Source organism: Emydura macquarii, unplaced genomic scaffold (genome assembly GCF_026122565.2).
Source record: "Emydura macquarii macquarii isolate MOO-44397 ecotype Brisbane River unplaced genomic scaffold, CSIRO-AGI_Emac_v2 contig_1348, whole genome shotgun sequence".
In the NCBI taxonomy this organism is placed as follows: Eukaryota; Metazoa; Chordata; order Testudines; family Chelidae; genus Emydura; species Emydura macquarii.
Genome location: NW_027131485.1, coordinates 20,154,207 through 20,177,190, shown reverse-complemented (window position 1 = coordinate 20,177,190; position 22,984 = coordinate 20,154,207). Strand labels below are relative to the sequence as shown.

Here is a 22,984-nt window from a genome sequence, read left to right as displayed (position 1 = left end):
AGGGAATACAAACAACAGTAGGAGTTGTTTATTATTGCTGTATTTGGCACTGGTGCAGGCAATTCTGGAATACTGTGTCCAGTTATGATGTCCACAGTTCAAGAAGGATATTGAAAAATTGTTAAGGATACAGAGAAGAACCACAATAATGATTAACAGATGGGAAAAACACGCCTTATAAAAAATACAGGGGGCTCAATCTATGTAGCTTATCAAAGAGAAGGTTCAAGAGTAACTAAATACCTACATGCGGAACAGAAATTTGACAATGAAAGGATCTTCCATCTAGCAGACAAGGCATAAGAAGACCTAATGGCTGCAGGTTGTTGATGGGCAGGTTTAGACTGGAGATAAAGTACAAATTTTTTTTTTAACAGTGAGGGCAGTTAGCTATTGGAATTTACCAAGGATTCTCCATCTCTGGAAATTTAGATCAAGATAGGATGTTTTTCTGAAACATATGTTCTAGTTCAAACAGGAATTAATTTAGGGGAGTCTCATGGTCTGTGTTACACAGGTAGTCAGATCTGATGATCACATTTGTTCCTTCTGCTTTATAATCTAACAATTAACATGAAGCTCCAAATGAACTTCAAGACCTTTAGATAATCAAGGTAGTACTATATATACACTGTACATAGCGAATAAACAGTTGGTATGAAGGTTATTCCCATTCTCCCTATTTGTTCCCCATTTCACCAATATTCAGACTAGCAGACGCAGGATATGATGCTCTTAGTCTTTTCAAAACACATGCAGCTAGGAATCCTTGGACAAAAACATCAGAAGGACTGAAGTATGAGTTCCACTGCATAGAACCCTGCTGAGCAGTTACTAGCATCCCACTGACTAATGTCTACTGGCTTTATTGAATTTCTACCATCCCTCACCATGGCTTTTGCCTTCATCCTTCTGCTGCCATTTCACTCCTTTCCCATCTCAACTACATCTTGACCTCTTTCCTCAAAACTACTCTATTTTTACTCTTACCATTCTCCTCACATCAGAACACATAGCTCTCCCTGACACCACCAGAAGTTTTGATTTCTGATCTGCCATTTCCTCTCATCCAAATCCTCCACTTCTACTAACTTCAGCTTCCATGTTGAGGATTTCAGCAACTCTACTGCTTATTTCATTATTCAATCCTTGTCTAGGCCCTGGTCTACACTTACCTGGAGATTCGGCGGCAGTCGACTGGAGTTACACAAACTACGCAGAGTAGCTTGCGTAACTCACGTCAACTGCTCTGCTTCCCTTCTGTGCGCTGTCTACACTGCGCTGTGCCGACGGGAACAGCGCTCCCGTCGACACAGTGCTACGCTACTTGAGGGGGTGATTTACCAGCATCAACTTCCTGATCGATTGAGCAGGTCTACACTGACCGCTCAATCGATCCAGAAAGATCGATCTGGCGGCAGCGAATTTGCCACCGTCAGTATAGACATGGCCTCTGTCAATTTACCTAATCACTGGCTTGGCCATTCTTGACCTTGTCTTCACCAGGCAGTGCTCCTCCTCTAATATCACTCATCATCTTTCTTCAGGATTGTGATTTTTTCCTTGTTTAATACTGCACGCTTTCCCTATCTCTGTCTCATTTCTTTCCATAACCTTCAATCCACTGATATTAGGGACTTCTCTGCTCCTCTTAGCCACTTCCTTCCCTTCCTAACTTATGTGCACCTTGCCTCCATAACCTCCTTCCCTTCACTGACCCTATGATCACCATCATCCTCTCCTCTATACTCATCTCCCTTATTCCTCTCCCTCCATTGAGTTCACTCCATTAAGTCCCCAAACCTTGGTTCACCTTTCACATCTGCTTCTCCCCTTCTTCCTCAATGCTGCAGAGCACGCCTTGCAAAACCCAAAGACCACAAGGATGATAGCTAGATCTCCAGCACTCCATGCAATAAGTATGCTACAAGCTAATCATGATTTAGCACTATCTGCTCTAACAGCTGTGTACAACTATGGTCAAAAGGTACAGACATCTGTTCAAGACTGCCATTATCAGCAGCAGGACAGTTTCTTAGGCCACACAGGGACTCAGCTGCGTTACTTACCAAAGGCACTGAAAAGCTGGTAAAGATCACTAGTCTTCCACTCTTTGGGAAATGTAACATGGAGAACATGATCTCGTTTTGGCTGCACTGCAAAATAAGAATGCATTTAATAATAAAAAGCAGTCAGGTATTCATATAGGTTTGAATTGTTCAGTGTACCACTGGTGCATGATTTTCAGAACTGCATGCAGTTACTGATGACAATGAAAGTACAATTACAATAATTATGCATGAAAATGACTACTTACATCAAACTGGTCCATTTGTATATGCACTTGAAACAACTGTGCATGTAGCAGTAACTGCTCACAAATTATGTCTGTGCATTTTTGCCCAGCAATGCTCATATGGAATTATGAAAATCCAGTCACTTAAATCTCTTTTGCACCAAGTTCAAGGAAACTAAACTTACTGTAAAACAGTTCTCTATTAGGTTTTCACACTGTACCAAATACAAATTAGAATATAAAACAATCCACCTCCTCATATGATTTATCCCATGTAAGTTAAAATTGTTTCTTTATACTATTGATAAAAGGGGTAGGACACAAGTTGGATGGGAACGTTAACTCTATGCCAGGAGCCCTAGGCATGCAGTGAAAATTCATATTAGAGTTTAGAAGTTGAAAAGAATTTCTATTTTAGGTAATATTTTCTAGTTTATGAAAATTATTATTCAGAGCTACACATTTCAAAAGAAGGCCTCAGACGTTTTACGCAAAACATTTTCTGTCAGGACAAGTAAAGCTAAGTGCACTGGTTTCAGGGTATCCTTTGTTGGGACCAGGCTGCCCCACCTGCCATTTACTAGTACAGGTATCATGATGTATTCAAAAATCCTCGTACACCCCAGCCCTGCACCACATGAAGTGACTGCTCTGTCTAATGCTGGATGATACACCTATCTTGGACACTTTAAGCTTCCCTTAATAGTTCAGTGCTAATGGAAGCTACAGATTCATATGACAAGCAAGTCTTAACAATTTGAAGTGAAGGACCAGGCTTAAGCACAAAGTATCAATATAAAGTGCATTAAGGATAAGTATGGGTTGTGAGATGTGAATGTTGAAGTCACTCATACTCTCATCACTACTGAAGCACTTATATCAGAAAAAGATCTGACTGGTTCATGTCAAACAGCTTCTTTCCTCCATAACAACAAGAGAATTTTACAATGATTTAAGATTTGTGGAATTTACATGCAGCACTAGATAGTAATAATATAAACCCCTCCCTCCATCTTTCATATTACCTGAACTTTTGCTATTTTTCTATAATTTTGACATTAATATTGCCACCAAAACCCAGTTATCATGGTAATCTGAATGTAAATCTAGCAGCAGAATAAATCCAGGGCTTGATTCTCTTCTCATTTGCATCTGCTTGACTATATTGGGTGAAATCCTGGACCCCTTAAGGGTCCATGGCAAAACTCATTGATTTCTGGGAGGCCAGATTTCATCCACTGATCTCAACGGAGTTATAACTGGTTTACTCCAGTTAAGATGGATAAATTAGACTCTAAATCTTTTACTTTGAAAACCAAAAATGAATACTGTATTGCTTCATGCTGTAAATAGTGTCAGCAATCTCAATTTGTGGCATGCTCATTTTAACTTAAGATTTGTATAAAAACAGGAACTTTGTTTTAAAAACACCTACCCTGCTGCTCTCCTCCAAATTAGTCAGTTCTGTATACAAAAACTGATCACTTCTATGGAAACCACATGTTGTATTAACTTCAGGTGGAACGTAAATGCAGCAATTCAGATCCTCAGAATAAGATTTTAATATTTATAGAACAGTATTTGGTAATAAAGTAAAGGCACTCCGATGAAGATTGTTAAAAAACAATTAATTTAAGCCCTCCATTAGATGTTAATTACTTGGAAATTAAGCAGTAGATCAAAGATCACTAGGTAAAAAAGGGTATTTTGAATTAAAAATACTTAGTCTAAAGCTGAAGGGAGAGCCAGATTTAATGAAAAAAATATTGCCCTGACAAGTGTAACTCTGCTATAAGGAAAAAGTACAAAACTGAACACTTAGAAATTTTACCGCTGAAAATAGCCACACCTAAAACACAGTACAAACTAAAGCTAAAGTACAAAAATTAAAATTTCATAAACTAATTTAAGGAATATCTATTTCTTGTTGTGCAATAGAGTTCAAAGTGTGTATTTCAAATGGTTTTAATTAATCTTTGCAAGCCAATTAGTCTAGCATTAGAACTCTAAATTTCCCAGTTCAAGATAAAGATTTCAACAGCATCTGTTTACAAATTAGGCAGAATAAACTGTTTATGGTCCTTAATAAATGAACCTTACTACATTTTGTTTTCTTCTGAAATTTTACCCTGTGTTATAACCTCCTTCTGATGAATACCACTGCCTAGCCAGGATAGGAATATTTGAATCAATCATTGTTTTATATAGTATTCTTAATACAAAAGTAATCAAGTGTAACTGCTGTGAAAGCCTCTTCATATTCATCATTACTTGAGACTGAGGATGGGTTACTGAATTCCTCTACACTAACTTTTACAGCATTCCTATCACCTCATGGATCAACCGTGCTTACTCAGCAGGCCTGACTGGTTTTGGCACCTGCAAGTCTTCCTTTCAGGAACCTTAGACCAGTGGATAATACAGGAAACCAAACGTTTTTTGCAAATCGAAGTACCGTTCAATCTTTTCAGTAGGAACCAAGCATGTCTGCCTTCCACAAGGTTACCATGACCTGGAAGTTTAAAGCCTAACTACATCAGCAGTCAGTTTGTTTCCCCTGAACAGCTCCCTAACAACTGCCGCCTCTACTCTAGAGGGAATTTTTAATCATTTAGGCTGTCTACACAGCAGCTGGGTGGTGTGATTCCTAGTGCAAGTGGATATACACATACTAGCTCTACTCCAGCTAGAATACTAAAAATAGCATTGTGGCTGTGGCAGCTCAGGGTAGCCACCTGAGTACAATCTCACCAGACGCCCCAACTAAGTACTTGGCTGCTAGCCCAAGTCATTATCTGTGGCACCGCAGCCACACTGCTCTTTTTAATGTGCAAGCTCAAGCAGAGCTAGAGCATGTATGTCTACTTACTTTGGGAACCATAACTCCCAGCTGCTTTGTAAACACACCCTTAGTGTCCTTTTGATCTTTTTGGCTCTCAGACTGTTTTGTAATTTTGCTAGCACCTGGAAGTAGCAACTTCACAGTTTTGTAGCTCAGACATTGTCTCTTAGTGATCCTAAATGCATTTACATAGGGGTTGCTTATTTCCCAACTGCCTGCTATCAAACTAAACCAACAAATGCATATAATCATCATACCAAAAAAGCCATACTGTAACTATCCCAATAACTAGGTCACGTACTATATTCAGAAATTGTCACTGATCTCCCCTACAACCTTCTCAAACTAAATTTCTCTCTGAAGTAGTTACTTCCCCTCAGCATAGGTGCTGGAACTAGGACTGCAGGGGGTGCTCCTGTACTCCCTAGCTTGAAGTGATTTCCATTATACACAGAGTTTACGAATGGCTCTCAGCACTCCCACTATAAAAATTGTCCAAGCACTCATGCCCTCCAGACAGGGAATTTAATGAAGCTATCATATAAAGGCTACAGTTACAAAAGGCTATTCTTTAGTCAGAGAATATTCAGTGCATAGTGGGGGAAAAGACCTTAAAGAGGGAGGAGAAATACCTATTATCAGGAAGTTTTATTTTGAGGGCAAAGGCAAATGTTTTTCTTTTGAATTATAGGTTTCCAAGTCAGTGGGAATTTTTTTTTCTCCTAAAAAAAATCAAATAAAAATGATGTGGTATTTATATATCAAGCTTTCTTATGTTAAAATACTTAGAAGACCAATTTCATGTCAAGATTAGAATTTTTAACTCTACCATTCTATTATTGTGGAATATATATTCTCTATTGCTGTAGCACATATTAAGCCAACAGCAAACTTGTGTTTTTCAAGTGTCTGACAAAGCTGTAGGGCTCCAAAGAAAACCTTAAGCACAGGGATGATGAATTTTTAAGCCTCTATCTAATAAATGACTAAAACCTTCCCATATGTTCAACCAAATAAATCAAGATCAAGGTTCAGATCTCTAATGTTTGCAAGGATGATAGATAGAGTCCATGCAATGCTTTCCCTCTTGAAGTATTAACCTTGAGTGAACATGAACCTTTCCTCAATAGCCATCATCAAAAACAAATAGTTATTCATTCACATTCCCTGCTTTTCAATCCATAGTCAAAATAACACTCATTCTATTTGAAAGCCTATTTTCAATCCCCTTCTAATTTCACCAAAATTTCCTTTGGCCTGAAAATTCTTACATTTGGACTAAACAAGTTTTCTGTGAATTTTGGAGAAAAGTTGTCAATCTACTCTCAGGGTCACTGAATATTCACTACCTTGAATCCCTTACTTCCTGCAAGAGATGAGACACTGCAAAATGGCCATTTAAGACTGCAAACTTTAATTTGGGCCACTTTATTTTTGCAAAGATCAAGGATTGAAGATAAGAGGTTTGTATCATATTTTACTACGTTGAACTTGGTATCTACAAGGAGTCCAGATTCATCTAGTCAACATCCTTTTAAACAGTATTTGTGTAGAGTGCAAATCCTCTATCCGAAGTAACAAGGATAGTTAAGGGTTTTCTTTTGTAAAATGAAGAAGCAGTACATTAATGCCACTTCTTAAGAGTTGTGAATAGAGCTCAGCTGTAATTTAAATCCCCATGGTCTAGCCATGAGATGATACGGTCTTATACTTGCTTCTGCAGGTGACTCTCTTAACCAGAACAGTAGTAAGATCAAGGCAAAATGAAACAATTACTTACAGTCTGGTCCTTCCAAATTTAGATATGGTATGTCCATTACCCTCATAAGAAATAACCTGAGGCAAAAAGGAAAAGTATCACTAGCAAACTTATGCCACACAGCTCTTTTTAACAGGCTATTATAAAGTTTAACAACACACTGCTTCTCTAAGATGGCCAGAGTAGTACTAGTCATCCTAAGCAATAGAAAGTATACAAGTAAAGCAAAGCTTTAGTCCCACTAATAATTTTTAAAAATCACAAGATGTAGGAAGTATGCCACCAGCTAGCTTTTCCAAACTGTGCAATTATATTAAAGTAAATGTTAGTTATTTTACTGACTTTGATCTAAAATCATTGATATGCCTAGTGTTATTAAAATAGGAAAGAAAATGTGGAACGTACACATGCATTTCAGAAGAACCCAGTAACTAAGTGGTAGTGCACAAAAGCAGTTAAGTAATTAACAGTTGATTACAGTGTGGAAGAAGTAAAGACGCACCAGCCTATACATGCTGGAGAGCCATAGGATTCAGCTATGAATATATTGTAGCTCTGTCTCTTCCTCCTCTACCCACAACTTCCCCAGAACCACTCTCTCTGTCCCTATCTAAATTGAATGGAACTGGAGAGATTAAAAACTAATAGACTATGCTATTTCAATGGAGATCAATGAGAGATCTGACCAAACAAAAGCTATCCCATTCTAAACTATGGGTATGCCTATACTACAGACATGACATTGGCACAGCTACGGTGCTGCAGCTCTATAGTGTAAACACTTGCTACAGTGATGGAAGAGGTTTTTCTATTGCAGTAGTTAATCCACCCTCTTGAGAGGCAGCCGCTAAATCGAGAGAATTCTTCACTTGACCTAATAGTGTCTATACCAGGGCTCAGGTCTGATTAACTACATCTCTCATAGGGTGAGAAAAATTCACACAGTGATGTAGCTAGGTCATCCTAAGTTTTAGGTTTAGACAACAGGCCTATGTAACAGAAAGTAAGCTTTTCATCATTTTGATTCATATTTAAATAGTGCCCCTCTTTATGATGTGTCTTGTTCAAATTGTTTAGCTGCAGCTTGCAGTAAGCCAGAAAATAGAATAGGATGACCTGAATCGTTTTTAAATTGATAAAATCTATGTCACTCAGTGTTAAAAGCACAAGTCCCCATTTGTATTATTGTTTACTAAATGAGAGGGATACATGCTGCACACACAAATAACCATTCTATCATGACAGATACCAAGTGACTCTTGAGATTATAAATGGAATACATTCTGTCACAAATTTACTATCCAGGAGCTTAGAACTGAACATCTGCAAGCTATTTTGTTTCTTTCATTAATGTAGCAATAGAGACTCCCACTAATATGGCTAGACTTTTTCCAAGAAGGTTCATCAAAAAGAAGGGAATTTCAGAAAATGTTAAAACAAGAAGAATACTCAGACTGAGACTATGTCTAGACTGACGGCAGCAAATTCACCACCATCAGATTGATTTACCCAGATCTATTGAGCAGAAGTGGAGACCTGCTCAACTGACCCAGAAATCGAAGTTATTAATCCACCTCCACCAGGTGGAGTAACACTGTGTCTACAGGAGCACATTTCCTGTTGGTGCAAAGAACTGAAGACATCGTGATAAGTAGGGGATAGGAAGTCAACGAGAGACGTAGCTTGCGTATCTCCCATCAACTGCTGCCAAATTTGGCGGCAAGTATAGACACAGTCTGATATTCAATTGGCACTATATTATTCCAAGGCCGGCCACAGGCTATTTTCAAGTCCATTACTGTAACATTTAATACTTCTGGCATGAAGGACAGAAGTAGTGGCTATCAGTATGGGGAAATAAATAACTTGTTCTAAGGCTTCACGGTGGACCTAAATAATTGCAGGTGAAAGGTGACATTCCACATAAATAAGTAACACAGCTTTTATTTTTAAGGTTCCCTGAAATCAGTGGTCCAAATTCATGCAGACATCTCAGAATGCACTGATCTATAATGTCACAGCTACGAGTTAACTCTGCTGCAGTTAAAAAGAGTTCCACAAACTTGGTGAATTTGTCTGTTTACAAAGTTTAGTTATTATTTCTCAAAAAGTGTCAAATTATTGGGAACTTTGCAAACTGTACCATGAAAACAAAAAAAACATGACCACGTTATTCCTCCAGCAGTTTGCTACTAGCTGCACCATTCAAGAATAAACCTTTCTGACATGCCTAGGACAGCAGAACACAGCGGATCAATAAAACTTCAGGGGATCTGCAAGCTTACTTTAAAAAACTTTCTGAAGAACTCTTTTGCCTATCTAGAAAGGATACTTAGGCATAGAGTGGTAAAATAAATTTAGTTTCCCACTTAGCTTTCCTGGCTACCTTAATAAACACTCCAAACCCATTTATTTTAATCATAGTTTGTGACTCCTACACCAAGGTTTTCCAAAAGCCTCCATAATGAATTTAGATGTCAAAAATGCTCAATTCCCAAATAGCTTTTCTGACACCAGCAGACCAACTGCCAGCTCAAGCCAAGGACTCACTGAACACTAACAAATATGTAACTGGGAACTAGTCTAGCTTACTGCAGTTAGTTTAGTTAAAACAGATAATGTTATAAGAATGTGTTTTGTCTTTATGGAATGCTTTTAAGATGCTGCATGTATTAATCTTACTTATATCTTTAGCCCAGGGGCGGGGAACGTCCGGCCCACGGGCCGAAATAATTTGGTCTGGCCCGCGAAATCATTTGGTCTGGACCTGGTGGCCGGGGGGGGGGGGGGGGGGGGGGGGGGGGGGGGGGGGGGGTCGGCGCCGGCGCGGTTTCATGGCAGTGGCGGGGTTCCGTGGGGGGGGGGGGGGCAGTGGCCGCCGCCGCAACTCTGCCGCCGAAACCCTGCCGCCGTTTGCCCCTTTTCGGTGGCGGGGGGACTTCGGCGACAGGCACTGCCCCCCGACCCCCACCGTGAAACCGCGCCGCCGCCGAATTCTCCCCTGCCGCCAGGGCCACCATCGGGCCCTTGACATAAAAAAGGTTCCCCACCCCTGCTTTAGCCCATGGTATAAAGTTATGAGTGTTTGCACTGTAAAACTCTGCAATTGTGTAACTCACACAACAGGAAAAGAAGTGTTAATTAAGGTGAAGTGCTTGCCCTGCACACAAGACAGGCCATCGAAGGCAAAAAAGGTATTGTGTGGCATCAAAGGACAGAGACCTTGTTGACTGCATTCCTCATTCCTTCCAGGAAGGGAGGTCTGGGCATGAACTCATCCCATCAGTTTGGATTCTGGGGGTAAAGGGGATTAAAAACCCCTGACAAGGAGAAACTGGCATTTTTATGTTTTCTGGTCTCTGAGGGGCAAAGATTCTTAACATAAGCAAGAGATCCCCATGCTACTATTTATGGGTCAGCCCTAAAGGACATATAGATCTGCTTCTTATAGAAACATATTAGATTTTAAAAGGTCTGGCTGTAACTCACATGTGTCTCCTGTTTTAACCCTGTAAATAACTTTTTTTGTTTAAGTTAATAAATCTTTAGTTAATTACAGAATTGGCTACAGGAGTCATCTTTGTTTTCAGATTGAGTACAAATGACCTGGGTTAGAGTGAATGATCATTTTGGGACTGGGAGTAACCTGAATATTGTTGTGATTTTTGGTGTAAAGTGACCATATTCCAGATTGCCTGGGGGGCCAGATAGACAGGAATGCCCAAGGTGACTGACTGTGACTCCATGGTAAAACTGTGATAGTGCTTTAGGTGTTCACACTTATTACTGGGTTGGTGAAATCTAATTATAAAACATACCACTAAGTTCAGAGTTTCTGCTCTGCTTTTTGACAGTCAGCCCTGAGGTTGGCACTTGTGACCATAAGACACTCCATACAGTGTGCCAGCTATCACATAATAAGAACTGGTCTGTCAGAAGCTATGTAAAATGTGCTAGGCAATCGAACTGTGACTGCCTGCCACATGATCCTCCTGATTGCTAAGCTAGTTCAAAAGACCAACATCTTCCAAAGCCACTGAGATCCCTCCATGCAGTAATCCATGGACATGAGGAAAACAGCTTTCTCCATTCTCTTAAACTACAGACCATTAACCATTTTATATATTCAAAATGTTGCTCAATCTTTAGTTAGTTTATCTGAGCGGTCATGGAAGGTGCTACAATGACAGTGCTAGACATTGTAGTCTGAGTTAGCCACATAACTGATACTATATATACACAATGGAACAGAAGTGTGCAAGCTTCTACATACCATATTTCTCAGTTTTGACATGAAGAGGACTGCCCATTAGCCATGCTCTTTTAGACCATGGCCTCCTTACTTAAATTGTCAGAATGGGAGCACACTGACAGTTTTATTGATGCAGTAGAACACCAACCCGTCTACTCACAAAGGTATTTATACAGGAAGGAGCAAAAATACTACTCAATTGTCCAATAAGCCTTATTTATTCATTAATGTCTAATAACCTCTATCAGAATTACGTTTAAAATTACATTTAAAACTCGATCAATCTCAGAGGAAGGAAAATTGTTGATACAAAATGTTTCAATTTTCTTTTGGTTGGCATCATCTCCCACAATTCTCGACATCTGGGCTGCTTCTCTCCCTGGCTTCACAGAAGCAGATCGACATTTTGGCTCTGCACTCTCTGGCCATACACCAGCTTGCTGCCAGCTCTAGAACTTGCATAACATTAACACCACAATATCTCAGAGAATGAATTAACTATGTACATTAGACCAAAGAAAAACAGTCCTATGGTACTAATTCCACTTAATATCTGACCCTTGCCTTATCCAAGATGAGTAGAATTGTGAGAGATGCTGCTAACAGAAAGGATATTATTGGTAAGAAATTTTCCATTCTGCAGCACAGTCTCCCCCACAATTCTGGACATCAGGGAAATAGTAAGCAACAGATATAGGAAGGGTTATGAAAAATAGTTTAGTAGATAAGTACCTCACTTTTCATGAGCTCACACAAAGGTCTATATTATTTCTGGGCTACCACCTGCACCACCTTCCTGCCAAAGGAGGGCTCTGCAGAAGATAGAAAATCCACCTTGTAGTGCTTAATTAAGTTCCTTAATTAAGGAAGATCAAGTGACCACTTCACAAGTTTCTTAAGTGGACCCTCTTGCTTGTTGTTCCACCCATGAGGATGCTAGGGATCTCAGAGAGTGCACCTTGATTCTTTTCAAGACAGGAACCTCTGATGACATGTAGGTTTCCATGATACATAGTCTCATCTACCTAGCAATCAAGGATTTGGAAGCTCTGGATCCTGGGACTTCAGGTGGAAGGACATGAGCAGCAAGCCTTACCTCCTTGCAGAGTCAGTATGCTTGAGATTTTCAAGCCTCTCTCACATCTAAGCAAATCTTCAAAGTCTAAGGTGTCACAATCTGATAGGGGTATGGAGGTATGCATCTGCTAGATATACTGAAGTCAAGAAGACTTCTGCAGGACAGGGATGTAGAAGCCAGGGTCTCCACCCAAAACTTAATTTTCTTCATCCACTTGTTGAGCTATTCGAGGTAGAGAACAGCTTTGATTCTCCCCATCCCTTACATTTCTGCAAAATGAAAAAAGATGGAGAAGAACCCAGAGAAAACAGGGTTACTTACCAGTAACTGTTGTTCTTCGAGATGTGTTGCTCATATCCATTTATTATAGATGTGCGTGCGCCCTGTGCACAGATTCCCAGAACTTTTTTCCCCTTAGCGGAATGGGAGGAAACGCATACATGAGGGTCCCCATCCAGTCTATAAGGAACACGTTGGAGAGGGAGCCCAGCTCGTGACCCCGGAGCGAGCAGAACCTCGGGCACTTCCTGTTCCAGGACGATGCGAACAGATCCAGTTGGGGAACCCCCCACTTTTGGAAAACTGAGGTCACCACCTCCAGGTGTAGTGACCAATCGTGGCGGAGTAAGAACGACCTGCTGAGACGATCTGCCTCGTCGTTCCTGACCCCCGGCAGGTGAGAGGCTGACATATGAAAGTCGTGCCTCACTACAAAGTCCCAAAGACGGATGGCCTCCTGGCACAAAGCCAAGGAGCGCGCCCCCCCCGCCTGTCCATGTAGAACGTGGCTGCTGTATTGTCTGTGATGACCTGAACCATTCTGCCCCTCAGAAATCTGAAGAAGACCTTGCAGGCCAAGGGGACTGCTCTGAGCTCCCTGATGTTGATGTGAAGACACCTCTCGTCTGCCGACCAGAGCCCCTGGGTGCTCATATCGCTGGTGATGTGGGCCCCCCATCCCACATCTGAGGCGTCCATAATCAGCGTTACTGAGGAGGCTAAGTCTCTGAAGGGGACGCCCCTCAGAACTTCCCCCGGGTCCCTCCACCAATCTAGGGAGGACAGTACCGGGGTGGGAACCCCGTTCAGCGAATGCCTTGCTGGTACATATACAGAGGCCAACCACCCTTAGAGAGGCCTGAGCTTGAGGCGAGCCAGCCTCACCACATACGTACATGCTGCCATATGTCCCAACAGCTGGAGGCAGTGCCTGGCTGTTGTCACGGGGGACCTGTGTAGATTGGCGATTATGGCGGCCATGGTCTCGAATCGAGGCCGTGGGAGGAAGTCTCTGGCCTGGGTGGCATCCAGGGTGGCCCCTATGAAGTCTATGCGCTGCACCGGGGTGAGCGTGGACTTCTGCTCGTTGATAAGCAGCCCCAGTCTGGTGCACGTCGCACAGGTGAGTGCCAGGCTGTTCCTCACGTGGGCCCTGGACCTGCCCCGGATCAGCCAGTCGTCCAGGTATGGAAAAATCTGGACCCCCCTTGCGGCGCAGGTGGGCCATCACCACTGTCATACACTTTGTAAAGACCCTGGGGGCTGACAAGAGGCCAAAGGGCAAGGCTGAGAACTGGTAGTGGCAGCCAGCTATCATGAACCTGAGAAACCTTCTGTGATCGGGGAGGATTGAAATATGGAAATATGCATCCTTTAAATCGAGGGCAGCATACCAGTCCCCTGGATCTAGGGTAGGAATGATGGAGGCTAGGGAAACCATGTGGAACCTGAGGCATCTGATAAATTTGTTCAGATGACAGAGATCTAGTATCGGCCTCAGGCACCCTTTGGCCTTGGGCATCAGGAAGTACAGTGAGTAAAAACCCTTTCCCTTTTCCCGTGGAGGAACCTCTTCCACAGCCCCGAGTAGGAGGAGGGAGTTGACCTCCTGTGTGAGGAGTTGCTCATGAGATGGGTCCCTGAAGAGGGATGGGGTAGGGGGAGAGTCCGGGGGGAAGGCCGTAAGCTGCAGGGCATAGCGCCGCAGAACTATCCCAAGGACCCAGCGGTCCGTAGTGACAGCTTCCCACTCGGCGTAGTGCGGCCGGAGCCTGTGGGCAAAGGGCAGGGAAGATCCAGGGGAAAAGGAGGAGAGACACCCTCGTGCGCCCCATCAAAACTGACGTTTATTATTACTCTGGCCCTTGCCTGGGCCTTGTTGGGATCCTGCCGAGGACCCTTGGCGGTCGCGGCAATAGGGTGCCCGGTACCGGTCCCGACCTCTCCTAGGTTGGGCAGGTCTGGGGGACAACCTGGGAGGAGGCTGAGGTTGCCTCTGGGTCTGAGGCCAAGACTGACGTCTCGAGGCCTGCGGGGCATAAAGCCCTAGGGACCTCAGTGTAGCCCGGGAGTCCTTGAGGGTGTGGAGTCTATCGTCCTTTTTATCGGAAAAGAGGCCAGCGCCATCCAACGGTAAGTCCTGAATGGCTTGCTGGACCTCTTGGGATAACCCCAATGCCTGGAGCCAGGAGCAGCGTCACATGACTATGGCCGAAGCCATGGCCCTGCTGGCGGAGTCCGCCGCATCACTGACAGACTGTAAGGCTGTTGCTGCCACCGCAGCGCTCTCCTGGGTGACAGTGGGGAAATCCGCCGCTTGGTCAGGTGGCAACACCGGAGCAAACCTCTGCAGCGAGGACCACAAGTTGAGGTTATACCTCCCAAGGAGCGCCTGGTGGTTTGCGATCCTCAGCTGCAGGGCCACAGTCGAGTACATCTTGCGGCTAAAGAGGTCCAATTTTTTACTCTCCTTGTCTTTAGGAGTGTTGCCCTGGCCGCTCTGCTGATCCCGCTGGTTAGCGGTGTCGACCACCGAAGTCCCCGGGGCAGGGTGAGTATATAAAAAATCAAAACCCTCCTTGGGGACATAGTATTTCCGCTCGGCGCCCTTGGAGGTGGGGGCCACCGAGGATGGGGTCTGCCACAGGGCCTTAGCCAACTTCATGACCCTGTCATGTACTGGCAGAGCAACTCTTGATGACCCTGTTGACCCCGACACCCCGAATAGGGGGTCCTCCTCCTCCGACATTTCTTTGAGCTCCAGATTAAGATTGCTCGCCACCCTTCTAAGGAGGTCCTGGTGAGCCTTAAAGTTGTAAAGGGGAGCCCTGTGGTCCCTGGCCGCCGCATCGTCCGGGGACGAGGAGGACGACTGTGGAAGGGGCCGCATAGAGGGACCCTTCCTCTGGGTCCGAACCCTCATCCGAGGGGTGGCCCTGGTCCTATTGATTGGGGGGGGGGGGGGGGCACTGGTTGGGCCACGGAGGACTGGATAGAGGTGGTACCTTGGCCCACCTAGGTACCCCAGGACCCTCCGTATGGCCACTGCCAGGGGCCTTGAGACCACGCCGGAACAGACATGGACGTCTGCTGGGTCGCCTCAGGGTGGTGGCCCCGGGACCCAGAGCCGCTGGATCTTCGTTTGCGGCTCTTGGGTGGTGACCGGCCCCGTGATGATGAAAATGAGAGCGACTGCCAGTGCTGACGTCTGCGGTGCTGTCTCGGGGACAAGCTGCTGGAGGAGCTGGATAATGCTCGTCTCCTCCTCCTCGAGTTCTTGCGGTGACGCTTCCCTCCTCAGGACAGGGAGCGGTGCCGTCAACGTCGCCGTGGTGCCGACCACGAGCATGACCGACTCTGCGACGCCAAGGCGGTCAGCGCCGAGGCACGGGGACTGCCTGCAGGGGATCTTGCCTGGTGCCGTCCCCATGTTGGAATGTGCACTGGGGTTGGAGATTGGTGCCAGGCCAGGCTCTGTACTGGGCTACGAGAGCTAGAGCTGCGACCTCTGTGCGAGACGGAACTGGAGCGGTGTCGCCTCGCATGTCTACCTCTTTACCGCCTGCGGTGTGGAGGAGCTCGACGACTGGGAGTCGGAGCTAGGAGGGGAGCCCGTTCTCTCGACCCTCCTTGACCGTCTGGGGAGAGACCTCAACTCCTGTCTCCTCCACCCACCAGGGGCACCCAGCGCAGGTTTATCCTGAGACACCTGCCCTTGCACCCTCAGCCGAGGGGGGGACGGAGGCATGGGCATGCCCATGAGGGCGCATGCCGCTGCGAATGCCTCCGGTGTCGACGGCCCTTGCAGAGGCGCTCCCCCACCCCCAGGAGTCAGGGGAGGCTCTCTGCAAGGAGATGCCAGTGCCCGAGTACTCTCCACGGCACGTGGCTGGGGCATCTCCTGGGTGACCCCCTGCTGTACCAGTCGCAGGGGGGAGTCCATGTGGGTGGCCACAGGCCGCTTCTTCTTCTTCGGCACCAAGGACTTCGGTGCCGGTGCTGGCGGAGCGCTCCGCACCGAGGAGACGCTTGGTGCCGCTGGAGATCGGGATGGTTCGGAGTCCGGGCGGAGCTCGGACTCCATCAGTATCGCCTTCAGCTGGGAGTCCCGTTCTTTCTGGGTCCAGGGCTTGAAGGCCTTACAGATTTTACATTTGTCCTTTCTATGCTTCTCTCCAAGGCAACGGAGGCAGCGATCGTGAGGGTCACTCACAGGGAAAGCCTTAGCGCATGACGTGCAGGCTTTGAAGCCGGTGTAGCCGGGCATGGCTCAACCGCAAGCCCCTAAGGGCAACTATCTAATTACTATCACTAACGTCACTACTTAACTCGAACAATAAACTGCTAAATGCTAAAGGGATGCTACTTGCCAAAGCAAGAGGCAAACGTTCCAGCAACCGTCACAGGAGGAAAGAAGGAACTGAGGGCCCGCAGGGTCAGCGGTGCCCTATGTACCGCGGCATGAATGCGGTACTCCAGGGGGTGCCTGAGTCGACCCTATGGGGCTCGCTAAGGGGAAAAAAGTTCCGGGAATTTGTGCACGGGGCACGCACACACCTATAATGGAATGGATATGAGCAATCACTCGAAGAGAGAACCTTTTTTTCTGCGGGAACACACTTTGTCACTCCCATATCCAGAAGATGAGATATTTCATTCAGGATCAGATTGTATTTTATGAGGTTATTGGGTGACTGGATGAAGAATAGATGGGGTGGAGCCCTCAGTTTGAGGGTGTATCCCTGCCTTACAATCTCCTTGATCCATTTCCCAGTGGTTGATTAGGAAATAAGAAATTCTAACTATCCCCCCCCCCCCACAACTTCTATTGTTTTGAACAGAGGCCTATGCAATCTCTGTCAAAGATTTTGGGTGGGAGGGAGAAGGAAGGAGCTGAGGTCACTCAACTTTCCCCCCAGATTTTGATTCCACTAGCTAGGAAACAGCGAGGATCAGCCACCACCTCTCCAGCTTTTCTCCAAAAAGAAAGGAGCCATTACCATTACTTCAGGAGGGGGAAATTCATTGCCAGAGTCCTCTTGTTCAGCTTGGGAGACAGAGAGGGGGTCTTATTAGAAGCCCTGCTTCTTTGTCTAGGGTGGACTGGACCCACTTCAAGATCTCTGGGGATCTGTGGCCCAAACAAGCCTCTCCTCTTTGTTCTACAGAGGTCCCCTGGGACTTTAACATTCCCCCGAGTTGAGTGGTCAGGGTCCTCCCCACTTGTTAAAGCCTTTCCCTGGCCTGCACCCGTGTTTCTGGTCCATTTTCCCCTGTTGGAGTCACGGCTGCCTCAGTGGGGGGACCCCACTCACAGGTCCAACTCATAGCTCTAGGACATAAATGAGGTCAAGACAGAAGGTTGAGTGCAGGCTGGGCACAACTCACTGTCTGCCAAGCCTGGGAAGGATGGCACACAAATAGAGCACTGGTTGGATTTAACCCTGTGCTTACTTATCTGTTCTGCCATGCCTGTAAGGGACAGAGAAGCTGACAGGGAGATGCTGTAGCAGAGGCTCAGAGAGGATTGAACCCCAAGGACTTAACTGACGTAGGGAGGAGAATACTGCTCCTAACTGCCCAAAAGCTAGGCAGAAACAGCTCAAATTGCAAAATAAAGATGGGAGCAACAGAAACCACCGTCTCCTCCCATGGAAGCAGAGAATCCAGCAGGAAGCAAGAGCAAAATGGGCATGTCAGAGCGTGCAGAGCCAAAATGCTGAGAAGAGAGCAGCCCAAACATCCAGAATGGTGGGAGGCGCTGGGATGGAGAATCAAAATATTAAATTTTAACAATACAAATTAATTTCTGTGCTTCTGTACACCGGGGCTATTTCCAAACCTGTTCAAATTCACCCTATAATTTGTAATTACTTCTGTTTCAGAGATGTATATGTAACAAGCCTGACAGCTTGCTTCTGAATGACCTCTAAATAGCAAAGTTTAAAGGAATCAAGGACAATCATATTACTGAAGAACAAACGAAGTATGACAACTTCTTAATATCAAATTTTAAATGGAGCTCCAAATAAGACATTTTTAGAGATTTTCCAACATAAGTATTCCTACTTGACTCATCTGTCAATAGTAGAATTTTATCAAGCTAACCGAAGTGGTATTAAATATATTTCTAGTAATAGTCATCGGCATTGTCCTTCTCCTATTTAGAAGTAAATTTGTTTCAGATAACAAATCTTCACTCCAGTTTATTTGGTTATGTTTTTTCACATTAAAAGTCAGAAACCACTCCAACTTGGGGTGCCAAGTCTAGATTCAAACTGATGGTTAAAAGACTTTGTATTCCATTCTGAGTTTCCATCCAAAACGATTCTGTTCACCAGTTTTAGTTTGCACACTGAAGACTACATTTTAAATCAAATTTTTATATACTATGGCAAACTTAATATTTGAATAACTAGGTCCGTTCTATGAGAATGAGATTTTTAGACAGAACATCTGTATGCTGTTTAAATTCCCTAGGGATTAAGAGCAAGGTAACCTTGTTTAAATGCTCTATATTTTAATGGACTAAATTTAAGGACACACTACTATATTGGGTTTGACCTATTTATGCCTGTTTGTAGTGTATTTGCACCTCAATATGGAGAAAAACATTTAAAGAGTTTTAAAAACAAATCAGCAAGGTATATATGATGATGAATCCATGTGTAAAGAGGCCTTATACAGGTTAGCAGTGTATGTACCATATCCAAACAAGTTAATTCCGTTAATAAGTATTTGTTTAGGTTTTTTTAGTTTTAATTAATGCCCCCCTCATCATTTTCGTTTAGAAGGAAATACCATGGCTGAAGGAGATATGAAAGCTAAAAATTAACAGAGCTATGCAAGGTTACCTCAGACACAACTCTGTTTGAAAATTCAAAACAGCCATTTGGCTTCAAGGGAAAGTACACAGTACATTTCACAATAGTCAGCATAGCTAACTGTAATTCTTCCTATTAGCTAAGTCAAAAGACAAGCTCTTAGGATCTACAAGACGTCTAACTGTTTCAAATCTTCTGACAGCATTATCAAGGTATTGAATTACAGTATACAAGTAGTGTTTAGAAAAGATTAATAAACTGTTTGTTCTAAATTGGGTAAACAGCTTATGAGAAGGGATTTTAGTTTTCCATGATAAAAAATCCACATAATTCTCTAATAAAAAACAAAAATCTGTGTTTTTCCGTGATTAAAATGAAACACTGAACTTTCATTTCCTTTACTGCAATATAGAGGTATCAATTGAACACAATGTTTTATTAATATATTTACAATTTTTAATCAATTTTGAAGTATACCAGTGCCATTGATCATTACAATAAAAATATTAATAGAATTGTGATTTGTACTTCTTACATATACCAAATACTTCTATGTCTGTATTGGGTATTTTCAGAAAATATCGATTTTTTAAATGCACAAAAAAATAAAACAAAAATTGCTTTTATATTCGCATTACTCACTTTCTGAGTTAGTGCTGGAGGCTCAAGTGAAGTTTGAGATGCATTAAAACACAAAACCCTATATCTCTATATGATGGAAGCAGTTTATTGGAGTATATTTAGCTATGTAAAGTAAGTGCATTGAAAAATCAACCACAACACGGGGAGGCTGCACGCATTGAATAAGTGTCACTGGTGTTTCAGTAAGGTTTAGTTAATAGTTAATATATGTTATTTTCTTGATTCTCTGTAAAAATGCAAATTCTGTGCTTTTCCATAGCAAATGGATTTCTAGGATCCCTGCTTATGAGTAAAATATTGTTTTTTGAAAATTAGTTATCCTTAGCTATTTGACTTACTTTGTATTTCAGACATCACCCTCTCTTTGTCACGTAGTCACTACTGACACACATTCAGGTTTATCTTAATATTCTGTTGAGTAGCATTTATGGAGTCAAAATGTAAAGGTGCTTAATAGAACTAAAGTGGCATTTAAAACCTAAGGCCAAACGCAAAATATCTATTGTAAGTTTTTCTGTATGGAAGCTAGAAGCAGGAACTATATTTAAATGCTACAACATGTAATGAAAAAGTAACAGGTGCTAGAAGTTTAACATTGAATTTATTTTTACCACACATATTGATCCGTTTTTGATTACAGATTTGTACTAGACTGAAATCCGATTAACTGAAGTTCTAAGATGTAGCTATGTTTTTTCATCTTTATACAACTACCATACAAGCAAATCATAAATCCATTGGGGAAATGACTTCATGTATCATAATGCTGTAAAGCTGAAGAGCTCAACCTGTAGGTCATAACCACATCAACTTCTTGCAGTCTACAACTGTGTAGGGTAGAGAGATTACAGGTCTCATGTCCTGATCTTGCTTTTCCTCTGACGTGATTTGCTTAGTCATTCAAAACCATCCTGCCTACATCAAAAGCACCATTAAACTATTATGCAGATTTCAACAGCATAGCCCTTGAAGTTCTGTTAAACTGCTTCTGACTGAATAAAATGACTACTATTTAGAAGTTAATATAAAAAAACGTATACCAAAATATACATTCCCACCCCCCACGTCCAACACACATCACTTTGCTTTACAGGGAACTTTTTTTATTTCAACTGTTAAAAAAAATATACACCTAACTAGATTCATAGATTTAAAGGCCAGAAAAAATCATTGCAATCATCTAGGCAGATAAATTAACAGCTCCATAGTTTGGAGAAAAGTGCATTTATATATGCATTGAAATAGTATATGTTACTGATTTATGTAGTGCTTCTTGCTGTAGCAGCTAGGTGCTAGTTTACAAAGTTAAGAAACTAGTGACAAGAGTTCCAACACCACAGCAGACAATCACTACAGTGGTCTCCGGAAACATTGTGGTATTTTATTAGGAACACCATAAACAAGTCTGACAAGACTAAACCAAATACAAATCTTACAATGTGCCCTGGCAGAATGAAAGGTGGATATTGAAGGTCAAGTCCTTCAATGGAGGAAGCACTGCCATCAGCTTTGGAAAGTTCAATTTAAAAACTGAAAAGAATCATCTCCCAGTCAATCTTAATTGCTTCAGTGGGGTCCATGATAAAGCTACTTCTTAGACAGGAATAGCCACAACCTCCTGAATGGCCATAGATGAAAGCCACAAAACACACTTATGCTACTGAGAAATCAAGAGCATCAAGGGTTCCAACAGACACCCAGGCTATGAACAAAGGTGGAGAAAGGCAAACACACAGCCTCAATAGACTGAATGCTATATTCATAAACAACATTCCTCTATTTCAGCAGTTCCCAACCCGTGGGGTCTTTCAGAGTGGCCTGGGACTCCCCTCCCGCTGGCTGCAGAAGGGAGTCGCTGGCTAAGTACCCAGGCAGAGGGCATTGCCGGTGCAGGCACCTTGCTGCAGCCAAGGAGACGGGAGATCAGCGCTCCCCTCCCCTTGGCTGTAGCAGGGAGCACGGCAAAGCTTCGTAGGTTCTGGGGTCCCTGCTGGAGCCAAAGGGAGGGGAGCATTGATCTCCCGTCCCCCTGGCTGCAGAAGGGAACCGCTGCCGAGGGACCCAGGTGGAGCACATGGTTTCCCTGCTGCAGCTAGGGTTTGGGAGATCCTCCTCGCTGAACTCCTTCTCTTTGGCTGCAGCGTGGCGGGGGTGGGGGCCAGCTGGCGGAGCTGACATCTGCATTAGGTAAGTGAACCATGGTTGTCTGGGCGGCTATCATTATCATCGCTTTGTCCTGTCATATTCTGAGTAAGCTTTTGTTTATTAGAGGGATTGGTGGGAATGCACAGAGGACATTAGAGCTCCAAGTGAGGAGGAATGCATCCCTTTTTGACCCCTTGCCTATACCCACTCTTGAGCGAAAAAGGGGGCATTTGCAATTGTATGTTATAGCAAAGAGCTCTAATGTGGGATAACCCCATTGTTGAAAAATGTTTTCCACAAGACCAGGGTGTAGCTCCCATTCGTGGTTGTTGGTGAACGTCCTGCTAAGGAAGTCTGTCATTTTGTTTTGGATCTCCGATAAGTAGGCCACTAAGCTACTGATATAGTGGCGTATACACCAGTTCCATATTTTTATGGCTTCTGTGCAAAGGGAGTTGGATTTTACTTCTCCCTGGTGGTTGATGTAGAACATGCATGCAATGTTGTCTGTCATGATTTTTATGTTTGTTCGCTATGAGAGGTTGAAAGTGGAAACAGGCGTTGTGAACTGCACATAGCTCTAATAGATTTATGTGCAGGGTCGTTTCGTGTATTGACCATGTCCCTTGGGTTGTATGTCCCTGTAGATATGCTCCCCTACCTATGAGGGATGTATCGGTAGTCATCATGATCGAGAATGTTTCTTGTATGAATGGGATACCCGACATTAGATTTTTGGGCTCCATCCACCAATTCACTACGAAGGTGGTTGCCACCATATGTCCTAGTATCTAGAGGCACGTGCGGACAGTTATAGTTGGGCTGTTTTGTGCTGTGGATAGCAGGTGTACTATAGTCTTGAATCTG

The 22,984-nt window shown here is 43.6% G+C and overlaps 1 protein-coding gene across 7 annotated transcripts in view; it reads right to left on the bottom strand.

Moving 5' to 3' along the window:
• PARN (poly(A)-specific ribonuclease) overlaps positions 1-22,984 on the bottom strand; it is a 132,480-nt gene that overhangs the window by 78,219 nt on the left and 31,277 nt on the right. For all 7 annotated transcript variants that reach the window (XR_010920383.1, XR_010920382.1, XM_067551342.1 and 4 more), the window contains 2 exons: positions 6,919-6,974; positions 2,070-2,156 (listed from right to left, as the gene is read on the bottom strand). Coding sequence is in view for 5 of the 7 variants with exons in the window: in XM_067551342.1 (XP_067407443.1) it covers positions 2,070-2,156; positions 6,919-6,974 (143 nt within the window). In the remaining 2 variants the exon portion in view is untranslated. The remainder of the gene's footprint in view (positions 1-2,069; positions 2,157-6,918; positions 6,975-22,984) is intronic.